This window comes from Artemia franciscana, chromosome 1 (genome assembly GCF_032884065.1).
Source record: "Artemia franciscana chromosome 1, ASM3288406v1, whole genome shotgun sequence".
Taxonomy (NCBI): Eukaryota; Metazoa; Arthropoda; class Branchiopoda; order Anostraca; family Artemiidae; genus Artemia; species Artemia franciscana.
The window spans coordinates 20,562,853-20,579,414 of record NC_088863.1 but is presented as its reverse complement, the minus strand read 5'-3'; the positions used below and the strand labels follow the sequence as shown (position 1 = coordinate 20,579,414).

The window sequence follows — 16,562 nt, the reverse complement described above, 5'->3', positions numbered from 1 at the left end:
AAAAATTTTACCTTCACGTCCACCCTTAGGCACAGCTGTAATACTAGTCATAGTAGTAGTATTGATATTACTAACATTAGTATTGAATAGCAGTAGTACTATTAGCAGAAGCAGCATTAACATATTGCCATTTGGTCAGTAGAAAACCCGTCTCATCAAGTCCTGAAAGTTTTAACTTAATTCAGTTAACCATTTTTAATTAGCCAGTTTTTTTAAGTTTTAACTTAATACAATTAGCCGTTTATAAGTAGCTCCACGGAGCAGTTCAAAAACGGCGGTGGCACTATCGTTTTGTGGCTTCAAATGTCAATACGGGACTCAGAGATCATCCTGGAAGACTGGCGTACAGGAGTGATCCTACAACTGTGGAAGAGAAATTGTTCCAGGAAGGAGTGCAAGAACTATAGAGAGATAACGTCCTCTCGGTACCAGGAAAGCTCTTTTCTACTGTTTTATTGCAGGGATGTTTTGCACACCTCCAACGAAACCGTAGAGTAGAGCATGATGGTTTTATGCCTGGACGATCAGCGACAAAGCAGATATTCTCCATTAGACAAATCATCGAGATGGCGAGCGAGTTCCGCAAGCTGGCTTTCAATAGTTCTGTCGATTGCAAGGCAGCATTCGAATCAGTTTATCGGGATTATCCATGCAATATCCTTTGTAATACTGAATTCGTTTCAAAATACGTCCACCTACTCAGGGTCATGCATTAAGAGACAGAGAGCCGAGTGCAAGTGAATGGTTGACGTAGCGCGTTCTTTACAGTAAGAACCAAAGTTATACAAGGTTGTTCATTTGCTCCTGAGCTATTTAACTGTATTATTGACAATGTTACGAGTTGCATACCCTTGAAGTTGAGATTTGGATTCAAGTACGGGAATAGATTTGTCACTGATTGAGGCTTTGCTGGTGACACAGTACCAACTTCAAGTCACATCTGCTCATAGCTCTAAACACACTTCTGGGTGAAGCTGCCAGGAGAGGACTATCCATTAACTGTAGGAAGACGAAAATCATGGTAGTGCAATCAAAATCTGACACCGACAATTCTAATTACTTGGTCGCCAGAAATCAAATCGAAGTGGTTGACCACTTTACTTATCTTGGTTCTATCATATCATTGTATGGCTGTAGAGACTATGAATTTGCTGCCCGCGCGGACAAAGTCTCTGCTATCTTCGGTAGACTGAACCATGTTTGGAAGAAGGCAATGATCAAACGAGCCACCAAAATGAGGATTTTGCCACCAAAAAACAAGCCACCAAAAACAAGGAATCCCTGAATGAGGATTAAGTAAGTAAGTAATTAGTCATTCCTATGACATTGCTGATATATACTTTTGATAACGTGTATCTTCATATGCTTCTTGAAATTTTCATCTCAATGCTCTTAACATTACAAGTAGTTGCAATAGAAGTAGTAGTAGTGAATGTAGTAGTAAAATTAGTAGTAATATGCACATACTGCCTTTTGTGAAATGATCTTCCCCTTTAAGCATTCTCTGAAAGTTCAAACTTCGTACCAAAACCAATTCTTGAAGTATGCATATACATAGCGTCTTTTGATTTAGCTACTACCTTTTGGTGAACTGGCCTTCCCCTTTAAGCATTCTTTGAAAGTTCGAACTTCATACCCAAATCAATTCTTGAAGTATGCATATACGTAGCGTCGTTTGATTTAGTTAAAATTTTCCCTCAATATTGTGAATGGAGTAGTGTGATAGTAGTAGTGGTGGTAGTTGTAGTAGTATTGGTAGCATAAAAATATTGCCTTTTTCATCATCTCCCTTATCTTTTTCTAAATTTTTTAAATTAATGTACTCAGTCATACCATTGTTACACCCTTTTGACTATCCGTATACACATAATGTGGTATGATTTAGTTTCTCAATATCATATACTACGTGTAAACAATGAACGAATCGCCTAACTCACAGCCCTTTTACTGACGACTGTGAGGAGGTCGACATCCCAAAAGACATAATTACTGGACCTTTCAACAGTGCTGAACAATATAGCTCTCTTAAAATCTCGATCAGATATGTATTGAAGAACAATACGATAGAGGGGGGGGGGGCTTATTGCCCTCCATTTACTTTTGACTCTTAAAAAGGGCACTAAAACTTCTGACTTTTAAACAAATGAGCTTCATTTATTTCAAAATGTATGCAACAAACCGTTTCGTAAAAACTTTAAATGCCCCAGGGCATGACTTACAGCCATGGACTCTGGGGGATTGTGACCACCCTAAAGATACTGTTATACAATTTTGGGTGTTGATACTATACGATCTTAGTAACAAAATAGCTATTTTACAATTTCAATTGAAAGCGTTCTGGGAAAAGAAGATGTCAGGGAGAAGGGCTAGTTGCTCTCCATCATGTTTGAATCTTAAGGAAATCAAAACTACACATTTCCAATCAAATGAGCGTCTTCTAAAGTTCACAAAAACCCCCACCCCCCTAAAAACCTTATGTACCCCTAGGCATAACTTACACACCTTACCCCCAGACTCTAAGGAATTCTTTCAACCTCATGGGCTTTATTATATGATCTTTGAACTATTTTTGAACAAATACGAATCCCAAAGTTTCTATCGGTTGCATTAGTGGAAAATATGACGTAGGAGAGGTGGCCGTCCCCGATCAATTTGACTCTTAAAAAGGGCACTAGAACATCTTATTACCGATCCAGTGAGCTCACATCGGAGTTTACCCAACAGTCCTTTCCATAAGAATCTTATATGCTCTGGGGGCAAAACTTACAGCCTTGATGGCTGTGAGGGAGGGGAGGTTTTCATCTTCAAACACATTATTTCCAAACCTTTCAAATACGCTGAACAAAATGGTTATTTGAAAATTTTGATTGGATATGTCTTTGGAATTGGTGAACGTGGGGAGGGCTTATTGCCCTTAATCACTTTTGACTATTAAAAAGGGGTCTAGATCTTTCAATTTTTACTCAAATAAGCCATTTTCAAAGTTTCTGGGACAGAAAAAGGCCATCTCAAAATTTCTATCACATGAATTTCGGAAAAATACGAGGTGTGGGGAACGGGGTATCCGCCTTCCGTTCACTTTTAATCTTAAGAAGCGCACCGAATATTCTGATTATGAATCCAATGAGCCCCTCTGAAGTTTATACGATCACCCTTTCTACAAAAAACTAATATACTCCTAGGAGATAACTTACAACCCTTGCCCTGAGGGCCGCAGAGGGATTGCCGTCCTCAAAGACATGATTTCCAGACCTTTGAAATACGCTGAACAAAATGGCTATCTTGAAATTTAGATTGGATGTGTTTAGGGAATGGGTGGGCGTGGGAGTTGGGGTTAGTTACCATCCAATCACTTTCGACTATTAAAAAGGGCCCTAGCACTTTCAATTTCCAGTCAAATGATCTCTTTCCGAAGTTTCTAAAACAACTCCTTCGATACAAAGTGCACTGGAAAAAAAAATACATTGTGCCCACATCGGTCCTACGATTAATAAAAAAAAATAAAAAAAATCCTTCCAAAAACGATTTTTTTTTAAATAAATTAAACATAAGATCAGAACAAATGAAACCTGCAATAACTCTAACTCAAAACGACAAGAAATTACTATTAAAGAATAAACAAAACCCAAAACAAACAGATATTAAATAAACGATCATGGCAGAAAACCTACAGCAGGTACTAATACAAATGAATAAATAAATTATAAAACGAGTAAAGCTTAAATTGGATAAGCAAGTCAAGCTTAAAACCAACAAAAATTTTTTGCTATTAAGTATAAATGAAACCCAAAACGAATATCATTGGCAGCACAATAGCGCTGCATAAATAGAGAGCGATGTGGGCACAATGTATTTTTTTTTTTTTTTGTTTTTGCTTTAGCCAGGGCACTTTGTATCGAAGCAGTTGTCGTAAAAACTTCTAAAAGGGCACATTCGACTGAAAATTGAAAGGGCTAATGCCCTTTTTAATAGTAAAAAGTGAATGGAGGGCAACTAAACCCCGTCCCACGCCAAAAATTTCCCCAAAGACATCTGATCAAAATTTTGAAACACCCATTTTGCTTAGCGTCGTTAAAAGCTTCGGAAATTATGTCTATGAGGATGACCCCCCCCCCCCCCCCCCAAAACCCTCAGAGGAAGGGTTATAAGTTATCCCCTGAGGGCATATAAGGTTTTTTAAAGAAAGCTTGGTCATATAAACTTTGGAAGGGGTTCATTGGATTGGTAATCTGAAGTTCTAGTGCCCCTTTTAAGATTCAAAGTGATAAGAGGGCGGACCCCCCCCCACACCTCGTATTAGCCCAAAGTGCATCTGATAGAATTTTGAGGTAGCCATTTGTTGGCGTAGAAACCTCAAAAAAGGCTCATTCGATTTGAAATTGAAAGGGCTAGTGCCTTTTTTATTAGTAAAAAAAAGATCGAAAGGCAAAACGACCCCCTTCAAACCATTAATTCCCAATATACATCTAATCAAGATTTTTATATATCTATTTTGTTCAGCGTAGGTGAAAGGTCTGGAAATTATGAATTTGAGGATCACAACCCACTCCCAACAGCCCTCAGCGCAAGGGAAGCAAGTTATACCCCGATGGCATATAAGGTTTAATGGGAAGGGTGATCGCATTAACTGTGGTAGGGGATTCATTCAAATGGAAGTCAGTTGTTCTAGGTTTCTTTTTAAGAGTCAAATTGACGGGGGCAGCCACCCCCCCCCCCGCGGTAATTTCCACAAATATATCCGGTATAAATTTTGAGATAGCCATGTGTCCAAAAATAGTCCAAAGATCATATAATAAGACCTTTGGTGTTGACAGGATCCCCCTAGTCTCTAATTTCGTTTTAAGAGTTAAACCTGATGGAGAGCATCTACCCCCCCCCCTCCTTGAAAATCTATTTTCCCGAAACGCATTTAATTGAAATAGTGTGATAGCCACATTGTTACCAATAGTCCAAAAATCACATATAGATGTCATTAGAGGAGAACAAACTCAACAAGACCACATAGGAAGGGCTGTAGGTTATGTCCCGGGCATAGAAAATTTTCATGCAATAGGTGGTCGGATAAACTTTGAATAGGATAGAGCTCATTTCATTGGAAGTAGGAAGTTTTAGTGCCTTTTTTAAGAGTCAAAAGTGAATGGAGGGTAATCAGCCCCCCAAAGCCTATCATTCCCCATAGCATATCCGGTCGGAATTTTAGGACAGCTATCTTGTTCTGTATTATTGAAAAGTCCAGTAATTATGTCTTTGGGGGTGTCAACCTCCCCACAGTCCTCAGGACAATGATTGCAAGTTGGGCAATTAGTTCATTGTGTGCACTTATGGTAGTATACCTTATTGAGAAAGGTGTGCATGTTTGAACTTACTTTCAAAGAAGACAAGAGACATTCAAGAGAGCCTTTCAGAGAATGTTCAGCGGAGTGTTGAACTAAATCAAAATACGTTACGGTGATAGGGATTGTCAAAAAAGTGTAACACAGGATTAACTGAGTATATTAATTTGGAAAATTCAGGAAATGATAAGAGAAATGATCAAAAAGGCAATATTTGCAAGCTACTAATACTACAACAGCTACCATCACTACTACACACCAGCTGCTCCATTTAGAATAATGAGAGCAAATTTGGACCAAATCAAAAGACGCTATGTGCATGCACGCTGTCAAAATAGCGAATCCCAAGAGTTGATTTGAGCATTAAGAAGGAAATTTCAGAGAATTCACAAAGAGGAAGATCATCTCACAGAAAGACATATTTTACTACTGCACCTGCTAGTAGTACCCGCTATTCAATACTATTACTAGTAATATCAATACTACTACTGTAACTACTATTACAACAATGCCTAAGGGTATGAAATGAGATTTTCAAGGAATTTTGAGGGGGAGGGTGAACTGGATCACAACACGCCGTCTGTATGCCAGTTGTCAAAAGGGTGTCACAGCAATACCTTAGGGACAGTTTGGTGTGTATTGTTGAAACTAACAGGCCTTGTTGTGAGGGATGTTGAACTAACAAAAAAACAAACAAAAAGAACAATTTGCATGCTAAAAGCTACTGCTTCTATTCATACTACTGTTACTCAGACAGTACTATTACTACTACTACTATTATTTCTACTCCTATTACTACTACTACCACTAAAGTTTAGGCTACTAAAATTAATTCTACTGCTATTACTACTAACATTGCTATGAATACTAAGGCAAAAAATTTGGGATACATAGAAACTGTACGGCATTAATTCGAAACACACTATGCCCACACAGGTTGTCAAGTGGACGCTCCAGAAATGCTTTATGAACGTCTATGGTGTTAAGCTGAAACTCTCAGCGTATGTTGAAGAGGATGTTGAGGAATCTAGAGGTACTGCTCATACAGCTACTAATGCTGCTAAAACAATCACTATAGCTCAAGCTAAGGGTATTAAGGTGAAGATTTTAAGGACTGTTTAGGGGGATGTTGAACTAAATCAGAATAAACTATGAGCATGTGGACTTTCAAAAAGGTGACAAAGAAATATCTGAAGAACAACTTATGTTATCAAGTTGGACCTTCAAGAATAAGTTTTGGGGATTTTGAAATAGCCAGAAGGCACTGTGTGTGTACTTTTAATAACTCCTACCCTAACAGCAAAAGTCTAAAACCTACTTCGCCATTGGCGCTTTACTGAAAACTATGCGTGTCTTGAATAGTCTTGGAAGGAAGTAATAAAATCAACCTGAATATTTCATACATAGTGATAATAATTGCTGCAAAATCATCGGTTCAAGATTTTATTTCACAGTTACTGTAATTTTTATTCCGTTTTCAATGCTGCAATAAATGGGAAAAAAAATACTTGTAATACAATTGTTGTTCAGTGAAGCGTAAATGACGCAGTAAGATTTATACTTTCACAGATGGGGAAGGGGGCAGTATCCAAACACTCGTTTGTAGTTATATTTCCTCGTTTTAAGATTGATTTGTACATGCAATTTAATTTGGAATTTGTGTCTTGAACAGTCTTGGAAAAATCTATTCTAATTAAACTGAATATTTTATATATTATGATATTAACTGCGTAAAGATTACAAGTGAAAAATTTAATTGTAATGCAACTTTTATGTTTATTTTCAATATTGTAGTGAGTACAAAAGAAAATATTTTTAACATAATTCGTTTTCAGCAAAGCGCCAATGAAGCAGTAGGTTTTAGGCTTTTACAGTTAGGGTAGGAGGCAGAATCCAAATTCTTGTTTGTAGTAATTTTTTCTCGTTTTAAGCTTGAATTACATATTTGTTTTTCAATTTATTTATTCATTTATATTAGTACCTGATGTATGTTTGTTTACTATGATTGTTGTTTTTCAATTTATTAATTTTAAAAAACTTTTTTCAGAAAAACAAGTTTTTCAAAGAAAAGTTAAGAGCTCCATTAAGCCAAAAATCAGCAGATAAAAAGTTAAATAATCTTCGAAGTGTAGAACTACCACAAATAACAATCAATATATAAATGAAACTTAAAACAAACAAAAATTAAAATAAATAGCCGAGTCAAACTCAAACCAAGCATAAATTAAAATGAGTATGGCTGATAGCCCCCATGCCTCCTCAAGACCAGAACACAATTTCCACTTTACTGAAAATAAAACAAAAAACAAATGACCGTCGATATTCAGTTTAATTGACATTTACTGATATTTATTCCTTAAAGTTTTGATAATTTTTTGTCAATGAAATTAAAAAAGTAAAAACATTTCAAATGTATTCTGTGTACAGTAAAGCGCAAATTATGTTCAAATTATGTTCTGGTCTTGATGGGGCATGGGGGTTATCAGCCCTACTCATGTTAATTTTTTCTCCTATTGTGTTTGACTCCGCTATTTATTGTATTTTCTGTTCGTTTCGAGTTTTATTTATGTATTGAATGTAATTTGTGGTAGTTCTATGCTTGGAAGATTATTTGGCTTTATTTCTGCTCATTTTTGGCTTAAATGAGCTCTTTACTTATCTTTGAAAAAGCTGTTTTGTAGAAAAAACTTTTAAAATTAATTTCTGCTCGTTTTTTATTGACTAAGTCTTTATCATGAAAAAAACATGCTATTTTGTATCTTTTGATTTTTCTTTTCTGTAAGAATTCCTAGTTTGGGTTGCTATTTGTATGTCGGAAAGCATTTCAGACAATTTTCAATCCTGACACAAACTGTATTTTTTAATGTAATTTTATAGCTTCTGAAGTTGATCTGAAAAATAAAACTCTTTGACAACCTGGATACATTTACACTCATTTTATTTACTTAAATTGTAAGAGAAAAAGTAGTAATAGCAGTAGCTCCAAAAGTTTCAACTTAATACCTGCAGTCGTCCTTGATATATTGCCGAGGTGTTTTATTGGCAACCGTAAACACAATGCTTTTAGATTTAGTTTTAAAGCCTAATGGGCCAATTGCATAATTATGGGGGGCTGACAAGCCGAACATCCCTAAAGACTTTTTTTTGGGGGGAGGGCTTAAGGGAGGGCCAGGGGTCAGCTTCCACGATATTTAGAACAAAATACCGTTAATTAGCTTGTTTTATTTTTTTGGCGGGTGGATGAGGGTGGGTCGGGCAACGGGAGGGCAATGGATAAGCTCCTTTGATTTCTGGAATAAAATAGTGTTAATAAGTAACTTTGTGGGTGGGGGAGTTGGGCTGTGGAGGTGGGGCAAGGGGTCAGCTCCCATGATTTTTCTTTAAATAAAGCATCGCTAACAAGTTTTTTTTTTTTGGGGGGGGGAGTAAGACTATGGAAAGAGGCTAGAGGGTGATCTACATCATTTTTGGAATGAAATATCGTTAATAAGTTTGTTTTTTTTGGGGGGGGAGGGGTTGTGTCAGGTCATGGAGGGAGGATCGGGGGTCAGCTCCCTTGATTTTTCAAATATAATATCGTTAATTAGTTTTTATCGGGGGGGGGGGGTGTTGATCCATAGAGAGATGGCCAGGTGTCAGTTCTCATGATTTTTGAAATGAAATATCGTTGATAAGTTGTTTTTTAGTTTTTTTTTAGGGGGGTATCAGACCATGGAGGGAGGGCTAGGGGTCAGTTTTCGAGATTTTTAGAATAAAATAACGCTAAAAAAAAGTCCGTAGGGGGCATGAAGAGAGGACTAGTCAGCTCCCATGATTTATCATTGAAAAAAGTTTTTTTTGAGGGAGGAAGATCGGACAATGGAGGACCAGGGGTAAGCACCCATAAGTTTCGGAATAAAATATCGCTATATGTTGATTTTTTTTTTTGGGGGGGGGGGGGGTGAAACTTATCTCATCTTTGATATATCTAAAAGAAACTGGCAAAATAACCTTATATACCCCCAGGCCAAAACACAACCCTTGCCTCCCGGCTCTGGGGGGTTGTGTTGACACCGGAGTTTTCTTTCGTCTGATTTTTGGATTTATTTTAACAAAATAGCAATCTCGAAAACTCGATCAGGTGGATTTGGGGTGAACAAGGCAGGGGAGGGGCCAGTTTTTTAATCTTAAAAAGGGGACTAGAACTTTCAATTTCGAACCGAATGAGCCCCTTCTATAAAAAGCTTATATGCCTCCAGGGCATAATTTATAACCCTTCCCCCGTGTTCTGAGGAGTTGTGTAAACTCCGGAGTTTTTGCTGTATGGCCTTTGGTCTATTTTGAAAAAATGACTATCTTAAAAATCCGATCAAACGCATTTGGGGTAAAGAAGGTAGGCGGAAGGGGGGAGGGGCTACTTGCCATCAGGCGACTTTTAACACTTAAAAAGGGAACTAGAACTTTCAGTTTCTAATCATGTGGGTCCCCACTAGAGTTTATACAACCACCTCCTCCATAAAAACCTTATATATCCCCGAGGCACAAGTTACATCCCTTCTCCCGGGCTCCAGGGGGTTTATGTTGACTTTCAAGTTTTTTTGTCTGATCATTAGACTAATTTCAAATAAAATTATTTTCTCAAAGTTTCGATCTGATTTATTTGATGAAAGGAGGATGGAGGGAGGGGGCTAGATGCCCTCCGATCAATTTTGACTCTTTAAAAGGTAACTAGAAATTTCAATTTTCAATCAAACGAGCCACATCTGAAGTTTACATGATCACCCTTTACAGAAAACCTTATATGCCCCTGGGGCATAACTTAAAACACTTGTCCCCGGGCTTAGGGGTTTGTGTCGACCCCGGAGCTTTTGTTATTTGATGTTTGTACAATATTTAACAAAATAACTATCTCGAATTTTTCATCGGAGAGGTTTGGAGAATAGAGGGCGTATGGAGGAGGGGGGGGGCAACTTGCCCATGGATCTTTTTTGACTCTTAAAAAGGGAGCTAGAACTTTCAGTGTTCAATCAAATGAGCCCCCTATGATGTTCATAAGAGCACTCCTTCCATAAGAACCATACTTGCCCCTAGGGCTCAATTTACAACGCCTGGCCCAGGGCCCTGAGGGTTTGTTTCAACGTTGGAGTTTTTATTATCTGGCCTTTAAATAATTTTTAACAAAAAGGCTATCTCAACTTTTTATTGGATGCATTTGTAGAAAAAAGGGCGTGGGATGGCTATTTGCCCTCCGATCACTTTTGACTCTTAAAAAGCACTAGAACTTCCGATTCCCAACAGAATGATCCCGATTGAATGCAAATCGGTTGCTTAGAATACAGTCTGTCACCCAGTTCTCCCGAATAAAAACTCCATTAAAGACTTTATTCAATTCCATAGCACTAACTAAGGTTAAATGCCAGCTACGTGTTAAGTTATTATCCGTGGTCAATCAAGCTGACTGAATATGGAGAATTTTCAACACTTAGTGAACACAATATAGGTCCCACAACGCAGCTCTGACACCTCTATTAGTGTTTTACAAGGGGAAAAAGACTTAAGTGATTGTTTTTCGCTTACCTCAGTACCATAGAATATATGTTGTCGAAAACAGATTTGTTTCTAATAATCTCATAATACAGGTCATCGTACAAGCTTTCCACTGAAAGAAATGTATCTCCATATGTAATAAACAGATTAAATATATTGATGGCCTAGAAGAATAAAAAATATATTATTTAGCCACAAAGCAATAAACTTTTCCCCCTACATAGCTGACACGTTAAACAAATGAATCTTTCCTCCCGCACCCTTTTAATTTTATAATTATTACATCCTTATCTTAAAAATTTAAACAAATTCTCTTTGTGCTTTTCTTTGGTTTAATCCCTTTATAGACCCTGGGAATTCTAATTGCTTTTTACCTTTTTGATGTGCTGATTGTTTGTGACCGAATCAAAATAATAGGCCTAACTTTAGGTCACCAAACTACTGATTCCATATTGAGGTTTTATGGTTTCAGGATGTTAGACTAGGTTTGAAAATTAATGTTAAGACGACTAAGTCACTAAGGCAAGGAATGAGTGAAGATGAAAAGGTGGCGTTGGTAACGAAAAGATCAATCAAAGTCACAGGTACACTTACCTTGGTAGTAATATTAGTAAAGACAGTGGGTGGAGTGAAAAGACGGTGGGTGGAGTAAAGATGTTAAAAGTAGAATAGCCAAGGCACAAGGTATTTTTTCACCGTTAAAAAAAACTTTGGACGAATAGGAATATAAGTCTTTGAACCAATATTGGAATATTGGAAACTACAGCGATGACAGTGGTCAAATATGGTTCTGACGCATGCGCACTCAGAAAACGGAGGATGATATGCTAGATGTTTTCCAGAGAAATTGCCAAACACTTTTTTTTGTTACCCGACTCACTGACCGTATTTCAAACAATACTCTGTTCGGAAAGTGAGGTTCAATCTTGCTTCCATGGGCTACAATCAGAGAAAGGCTGAGACGACTAGGGCATGTTCTGCGGATGAATGGTGAAAGATCACCAAAGATTGTGTATTGCGTCTAGGGCTAACCGTAAAGCAGGTCGTCCTCGGTTGGGGTGGGAGGAAGTCGTAAGGAAAAATTTAAGGGAAACAGGAACTTCCTAGGAGGGTTTAAAAAGGAAGGCTCTGAATAGATCGGGATGGAAGAGGAGCGTGCGTAGCTGTGATGGCCTCAGGCAGCGTGGTACTGCGGTGAATTATTAGTAAGAAGTAGTGTTACACAGGAAAAAAAGAAACAAGTGTTGCCAAACGTGAGATGGCGTTGGTAGTTTTTTTTGTCGACACTAGCGCCAGTTCCCATCCTCTTAAATTACCCATACTCTTTGACTAAGTCATAAATACTAGTCATAATACTATAAAAAAAAAATTATCCTCAGTTTTTTTGTTGTTCTTTCTTCTACACTCAGAGCTCGTTTTTCAAGACTTACGCAGGTCCATTATGATACACAACATTCCGATTCTTCATTCCGCAGCATTACGAGATATGAATAATCATATCTACTATTTTCTCAGGAATTCCTAGCATTTCAAAACTCTCCAAAAGCAGCCTCGCTCAACTGAGTCAACTGCTTTTTCAAAGTCAATGAACAGGAGGTAGAACTTCTTGTTCCATTCTTTTGATTCTTCGACATGCATTCTCAATAATCTTCTGCGTCTAGTGCTTTTCGTAGACCCTTCATCAAGTCTCCCTCTTTGAAGAGTTTGACTATAATACCTCTGCTCCAATCTCTTGGGACCTTCGCTAAGGTCCATATTTTGGTGAAGAGGGAGAGCCAAATGGAGTACTTCAGCTTTTCTGCTGGAATACCATCAATACACGGGGCTTGTCCATTTTCTAGTTTCTTAGCTGCATGCATGATCTCCTCAGCACTCAGAGGAACTGTATTGATGTCTAAATTCATATAAGGGATATCAGGTACATTTGCTCGGTCACAGGTTCTCGGTCTGTTCAAAAGTTTTTCGAAATGGGAAGCCCATCTCTCGTCAATTTTTTCTGGATCAGATATGATTAATCCATTTTCGTCCTTGACAAGGGTGATTCGGCTGCTTTGTTTTCCTATTATCTCATTTGTCAATCGGTAGACAGTCTTGGAGTCATCCTTCCTAGCGGCTTCTTCAGCTAAAGCTGCTACTTTTCAAGAAACTACCTCTTGTCATTTCTTGCACTCTTTTTTACCTCTTTATATTTTTCTTTGTATAATTGTTTTGTTGCTAGCTCTGAACTCCTTGTAGTAGCCATGAGCATGGCCTGCTTGAGTGCCTTTCGTTCGTCAATCAGTTTCCATGTTACGTCAGAGATCCACCTTTCCTTTGGTTTCTTTCGGAAACCTATCGCTTCTTCGGCAATCGTTGTACATGCACTTATTATTTTCTCCCATTTCTCTTCGACGCTTTCTGAGTCTTTTGCCTCAACAGCCAAGGCATCAAATTTGTTCCATGACAATATACAGAAATTTCTGCGGATTTTTCGATCCTGTAGCTTGTCTGTGTCGTACAGTTTATTCAGATCTTACTGTGTCTTCTTTTGGCCACGTAGTTTGATCTGTATGTGGGCGATCATGAGCATGTCATCCGACTGAGTATCAGCTCCTCTATACCCACGCACGTCTAACACGCTTGTGCGCCACCTTCTAGCGATCAGGAAATGATCAATCTGGTGTCGCGTTGTACCGTCAGGAGATGTTCATGTGTACTTGTGTACATTTTTATGTTCAAAGAGTGATCCACCAACGACAAGGTCATTACTTAGCGCGAAGTCTATTAGTAAAGAACCATTTTCGTTAATCTGGCCAAGTCCATGCAGTCCTAGTACTTCGGGACAGTACTTGCGATCGGCTCGTACTTTGGCATTCAGATCCAACAGCATACAGAACATCATATTTGGGGATGTATTTGGTGACAGCCTGTAAGGTTTCATACAAGCTATCTTTGACATCATCATCCGCCTCATTGGTAGGAGCGTAACATACAATGACAGAAAGCTTAGTGTGTTTTAGCCAACCGTGCAAATAAGATCCTTTCGTTTATCGGAGTCCATTTGATCATTGTTCGGACTGCTGTAGGGGACATCATGAGTTCTACACCTGTCCGATGATGGTTGTCCTCTCCGCTATGCAACAGCACATATCCATCATCTAGTGTTTGATGGGCTACTCCTTTCCAGCGTATTTCGCTTAGGGCCAGGATTTCAATATTATATTGCTTCATCTCTCCGAGAACTTGCTCGGTTTTTAATAACTGACTCATAGTTCTCACGTTCCAGAAGGCGATTTTTGTTGGTTGTTTTGCAGTCAATAATCGTGTCCGGAGGCGTGCTGTGTTCGTTATCAGGCGGGAAGATAATTCATCCGAGGCATTTATCGACGTTTCCATTGCTGGGACTTTTTTTTTACAGGGACAGGTAGCAAACCTGTCGCCCAGCCCTCCTCCTTCATCCTGGCTTCTGACAGGCTGACATTATCCATGACAATGACAGGCGGAGTTTAATAAAAAAAACCTACTATAATGATAATAATAAATACTAATAATCAAATAAAATCAAATAAATGGAAACCAAAAACATTTTTCTTAGTCTTTTGTTAAGTTTGATGAATAACCTTAAGGATACCAGTTAATGTTGAGTAGCTTTTCTTCCCACATTCCATTCTGAAGAACTAAGATATAGAATGTTAAAACTAATTTGCTAACCTTTTACTTAAACAAAAGAGAGGGGAACTACAATAAATTTAATAACTGAAACAAGCAATTCGATTTTAAACAAACCTTTCAATTTACCATCTCCTTAAATTACCACCCATTTGTCTTTTGGAGTCTAAAGCCTACATACTCTGACAATGCGCAACTACAACACAAAACAGCATGCCAAACAAATTCAGTTCGCCAAAACGCGAAATAAACCACTGCTAAATTTACAAGTGTTTTTGAATATCATTTAAGTATGTTCAAATTGGTTTGTCAAGCCATTTTATGTATCAGCAATGGTGATTCATACTTATGGCGAAAAACTCAGAAACAAAAAAAAATTCCTAAGATTCGAAATCCAGAATTATCATTGTTCGGAAATTGAAATCAGACTGTTCGTAAAAAAGGATGAAAAATATCATGCTGAAAATGCGGATGGATTATAGAAAACTTGAATTTTTTTATCATTTTTCTTCCAAAAATTTCAAGAAAATGCCTATTATAAGGAAAAAGCTTCACAAGATGTTAAAACAAAACTTGCACTTAGTCAAAAAATCCCAAACATAAAGCTTTAAATGAAGTAAAAGCCACCAGCAAGGCTAATTACACCATCATTTTCTCTTTATGAAGAGATCCGTGATTCTCCAGAATCCTAAAACACAATCCATCAAATAAAAACCATAAAATATTAAAAGGAGTGAAAATTTTAATTTCTCAAGATTGGCCAACCACCTTCCTTTAAATCATTAATGTATTTTCCACACAAAACAACTAATTTACCTGTTGGGCTACAGGAAATATATTCAACTTCTTTAACAGCTGTCCTTCTGCAGACTGTAAAAATTTCAGTAAAGAAAACAGCGCATGCCAAAGATCCCGCCACTGATAATTGATTCTAACTTTGCATCGTTTCTGATAACAAATGAGACGGACAATTATCCCCAACGCTAATTCATACAGATCCACTGGAAATTTCTTAAGTAGATGCGTAACAATAAATTCGATGACTAAATCTAGAATTCATAAAAAGTTATCACTAAAGCAAATAATCATTTAAATAAACACATGCTATACACATTTCTACATCAAAGGAAAGTTGTTTCTGGGAATATTGAGTTGATACTTGGTAAGCCGATAACTTTGTATCCAAATATCAAAACATAATACGCACCGGCTTCATTATCCGTTATTTTGGAAATTTGAATTATTCAGGATACTACCCGGATATTTGTTCCGGAACTTTGGGATTATTTTCCGACTAGTTGGGGTAGTGAGCACTTTCATCGCTTAAAAATAGATTATTAAAATATTTTCGAAGGGTGGAATACAGTCATTATTTAGATTTTAGATATTTAAATTTATTATTGGATTTAGATACTTTTATTACTGAAAAGTTATAATGAGAAAAGTTATTTTTTTAATGAATGAATAGCCGGTTGATAGTCAAAGGGTTGCAGATGTCTTTTACCAGGTCCTGTGGGTTGCTTTCCTGTGGTGGTTCTTGTCAGTAATGGTAGTTTTATAGTATAAATCATATCAAGCAGTCCCAGTCGAGTGGTTTGCGCGCTAGACTGGAAATACTGAGGACTAAAGTTCGAGTCCAGGTGTTGCTGGTTATTTGGTTTAGAACGTGGGTGAATGGCATGAGTCTGTTTGCTCAGCTGATGGCAACCCGGCTCTAACTGGGTACCTAGGCAAATCTGGGAGGGGGGGTAGAGGAAACATCAAATTATTTGCCCCCTATCACACATTGCTCTCTCGGCCGAAGGCAAAATTCAGGACATCGGTACTTGCGCTACGTAGATCATTGGTCAGGGGGTAGATCATTGGTCTACGTAGATCATTTGTGAAAAAAAGTTTTTCACTTAAGTTAAGTCATATCAGTTCAGACTATCAAAATACAACACACACTTTTCTTACTTTTCAAATTTTCATACTGGTGTTAGCATTCTGTTGGGTATATTAAATAAATCTCTCTACCTCATAAGATGTATCCATTAACAAAATGATTTGACGTCT

The 16,562-nt window shown here is 37.7% G+C and overlaps 1 protein-coding gene across 3 annotated transcripts in view; it reads right to left on the bottom strand.

Annotated features, from left to right (window-relative positions):
- Positions 1-16,562, bottom strand: part of LOC136026735 (armadillo-like helical domain-containing protein 3) — an 89,020-nt gene that overhangs the window by 20,751 nt on the left and 51,707 nt on the right. For all 3 annotated transcript variants that reach the window (XM_065703465.1, XM_065703471.1, XM_065703466.1), the window contains exons 11-12: positions 15,324-15,556; positions 10,890-11,023 (exon numbers count right to left, since the gene is read on the bottom strand). In XM_065703465.1, coding sequence (XP_065559537.1) covers positions 10,890-11,023; positions 15,324-15,556 — 367 coding nt within the window. The remainder of the gene's footprint in view (positions 1-10,889; positions 11,024-15,323; positions 15,557-16,562) is intronic.